The sequence below is a fragment of the Otolemur garnettii genome, unplaced genomic scaffold, assembly GCF_000181295.1.
Source record: "Otolemur garnettii isolate 467f Iridium unplaced genomic scaffold, OtoGar3 scaffold00003, whole genome shotgun sequence".
NCBI lineage: Eukaryota > Metazoa > Chordata > Mammalia > Primates > Galagidae > Otolemur > Otolemur garnettii.
Genome location: NW_003852398.1, coordinates 26,233,856 through 26,234,501, shown reverse-complemented (window position 1 = coordinate 26,234,501; position 646 = coordinate 26,233,856). Strand labels below are relative to the sequence as shown.

Genomic DNA, 646 nt, shown 5'->3' with positions numbered 1-646 from the left:
GGCAGCTGCCACCTGCCTGCAGTCCCTGGCCCCCTGCCAAGGAGGATGAGGAGCCGGGTGAGGACTGCCCAAGCCCCCAGCCAGCTCTGGCCTCTACCCAGGACTCCCCAGCGCCAGCCAGGGCAGGCCCTGGTGCCCAGGTCCCCCCAGAGGACATGCAGGCTGTGGTACAGCTCATCCGCTACATGCACACCTACTGCCTCCCCCAGAGGAAGCTGCCAGCACCCCAGCCCTGCATTGGCCCCTCCACACGGGTCAGGCCCCAGCCCCGGCCCCAGCAGCCCTCCAAAGCCTCCTGGGCCGAGTTCTCCATTTTGAGGGAACTTCTGGCTCAAGATGTCCTTTGTGACGTCAGCAAACCCTACCGCCTGGCCACACCTGTCTACGCCTCCCTCACCCCCCAGTCGAAGCCCAGGCCCCCCAAAGACAGCCAGGCATCCCCTGGCCACCCTCCCCCCGTGGAGGAGGTGAGAATTGCAGCTTCACCCAAGAACACCGGGCCCAGACCGAGCCTGCGCCCACTGCGGCTGGAGGTGAAAGGGCGTGTCCGCCGGCCTGCCAGGCTGCAACAGGAGGAGGAGGAGGAGGAAGAAGAAGAAGAAGAAAAGGAGGAGGAGGAGGAGGAGTGGGGCAGGAAAAGGCCAGG

The 646-nt window shown here is 66.1% G+C and overlaps 1 protein-coding gene across 1 annotated transcript in view; it reads left to right on the top strand.

The window, feature by feature from the left end:
- Positions 1 to 646, top strand: part of PPARGC1B (PPARG coactivator 1 beta) — a 112,205-nt gene that overhangs the window by 95,841 nt on the left and 15,718 nt on the right. Inside the window, exon 5 of the mRNA XM_003782272.3 lies at positions 6 to 646. This exon is cut by the window's right edge and continues 308 nt beyond it. Within this exon, the coding sequence (XP_003782320.1) occupies positions 6 to 646 (641 nt within the window). The remainder of the gene's footprint in view (positions 1 to 5) is intronic.